This window comes from Megascapheus bottae, chromosome 31, assembly GCF_031878675.1.
Source record: "Megascapheus bottae isolate mThoBot1 chromosome 31, mThoBot2.hap1, whole genome shotgun sequence".
NCBI lineage: Eukaryota > Metazoa > Chordata > Mammalia > Rodentia > Geomyidae > Megascapheus > Megascapheus bottae.
This window is the reverse complement of record NC_143539.1, coordinates 3,004,611-3,006,892: the sequence shown is the minus strand read 5'-3', so window position 1 is coordinate 3,006,892 and position 2,282 is coordinate 3,004,611. Positions and strand designations below refer to the sequence as shown.

The window sequence follows — 2,282 nt, the reverse complement described above, 5'->3', positions numbered from 1 at the left end:
GCCGCACTTCTGGTTTGCTGGTAGTCCATTGGAGATAAGAGTGTCACAGACTTTGTGCCCAGGCCTCCTCACAGCTCAGCCTCCTGAGGAGCTCGGATTATAGGCCTGAGCCATCCGCACGTGTCTCCTTGGCTTTTCCTCTATCTTCACCACCACCAATCTTCACACAGGCACTCATGCCTTCCTAAGCCCTGAAGACTGCTGCGAGGCTTCAAGTGCGTGCTCCCCTCCCCACGGCCATGGGCGGCACCCTGCAGACGCCCTTCTCCTTCCCCATGGCCCACTTAATCATCTTCATCTTCATCGCCTCCACCCTCTTCCACGTGCAGCAGCGCCAAGGGAGGCTCGAACCCACTGCGGTGCAAGATGAGCAGACGTGGAGGTCTCCTGCAGTCCCGGGGACCCCGGCAGGGTGGAGGAAGCCCACGAGCCCTCCCCAGACGGGCATGTGGACCATCAACTCAATCGGCCGGCTGGGCAACCAGATGGGCGAGTACGCCACGCTCTACGCCCTGGCCAAGATGAACGGGCGCCCGGCCTTCATCCCCGCGTCCATGCACAGCGCGCTGGCCCCCATCTTTAGAATCAGCCTCCCGGTGCTGCACAGCTCCACGGAGCGCGGGGTCCGCTGGCAGAACTACCACCTCAACGACTGGATGGAGGAGCGCCACCGGCACATCGCCGGCCGCTACGTGCGCTTCACCGGCTACCCCTGCTCCTGGACCTTCTACCACCACCTGCGCCCCGACATCCTGCGGGAGTTCAGCCTGCATGAGCACGTGCGGGAGGAGGCCCAGGCCTTCCTGCGGGGCCTGCGGGTGCACGGGGGCCGGCCCCGCACCTTCGTCGGGGTGCATGTGCGCAGGGGAGACTACGTCCACGTCATGCCCAAGGTGTGGAAGGGCGTGGTGGCCGATCGCAGCTACCTGCAGCAGGCCATGGACCACTTCCGAGCCCGGTTCGAATCTCCGGTCTTTGTGGTCACCAGCAACGGCATGGCCTGGTGCAGGGCCAACATCAATGCGTCTCTTGGGGACGTGGTGTTTGCGGGCAATGGCGTCGAGGGCTCTCCAGGCAAGGACTTCGCCCTGCTCACCCAGTGCAACCACACCATCATGACCATCGGAACCTTCGGCATCTGGGCGGCCTACCTGGCCGGCGGAGAGACCGTTTACCTGGCCAATTACACCCTCCCCGACTCCCCCTTTCTCAAGGTCTTTAAGCCAGAGGCAGCCTTCCTGCCTGAGTGGGTGGGGATCCCCGCAGACCTGTCCCCTCTGCTCAAGCACTAGCCGCCCTGTCCCTGCCAGACCTCGGGCTCCCGGGCCTGAGGACCGCACTGGCCCATCCTGTGAGCCCAGCATGGACGCAAAGGCTGAAGTAGGCTGACCGCAGCTCAGACTCATGTCCAGGAAGAAGACACACTGGATCTCAAAAGCTGCCAGCAAGGACCAAGGCTGGGGGTGTGGTTCAGCATCACTGGACCCATCAAGCAATCTCAAGGCCCAGAACTCAAACCCCACTGTCACTAAATTCATGGTAGCTTCTATGCTATCTCTTCTCTCCTTCCTTCCTTCCTTCTCTTTCTTTCTTTCTTTCTTTCTTTCTTTCTTTCTTTCTTTCTTCCTTTCTTTCTTTCTTTCTTTCTTTCTTTCTTTCTTTCTTTCTTTCTTTCTTTCCTTCTTCCTCTCTTCCTGCCCAGGCTTCCTTTATCCTCAGTGATTTTCCTCCCTCAGCTTCCTGAGTTCTGCAATTACAGGTGTGTGCCCCCATGCCCAGCTTCTGCCACCTTTCCTGAGATTGAACAAGTCTGAGACCACATTTGGCTCATCTAGCAGCTCCTGATTTCCTTCTGGTCACCCCTGGCTGGATTTAACACCAACACCACAGTAATGGCCACTTGGCTCAGGACTCTGCTGAGAAACACAGGGTCCTAGAGAAAGTCAGCCAGGAAGGTTTGGTGTGTGACCCAGCTCCTGTGGCGTGCGCTGTGCCAGGCCCATGGCTAGAGAAGATGGGAAAGAATAGAGGACACATGAATCCTCTGGAAGACCTCGGGGTCCCAGAGGCTCGAGAGCCTTCAGTGCAGGATTTGTATTCTTGTTACCAGGGCAGACCTAGACTTGATCTGTATGAACATGGTATGGTATTGGCCCTGCCAGATTTCATTTCTTTTTTCCTTCCTTCCTTCCTTCCTCTTTCTTTCTTTCTTTCTTTCTTTCTTTCTTTCTTTCTTTCTTTTCCTTTCTTTCTTTCTCTCACTTAGTGTGTCTACCCATGTG

The 2,282-nt window shown here is 57.2% G+C and overlaps 1 protein-coding gene across 1 annotated transcript; it reads left to right on the top strand.

The window, feature by feature from the left end:
- The first annotated feature begins 431 nt into the window (after positions 1-431).
- LOC150043582 (galactoside alpha-(1,2)-fucosyltransferase 2) lies at positions 432-1,595 on the top strand. The gene has a single exon (XM_090322420.1). It carries the CDS (start codon positions 447-449, stop codon positions 1,290-1,292), a length of 846 nt encoding a protein of 281 aa, XP_090178546.1. The 5' UTR covers positions 432-446; the 3' UTR covers positions 1,293-1,595.
- Positions 1,596-2,282: the final 687 nt, after the last annotated feature.

Coding starts and splice junctions, on each gene's coding strand:
- LOC150043582 (XM_090322420.1), top strand. CDS start 447: ATGTGGACCATCAACTCAATCGGCCGGCTGGGCAACCAGATGGGCGAG.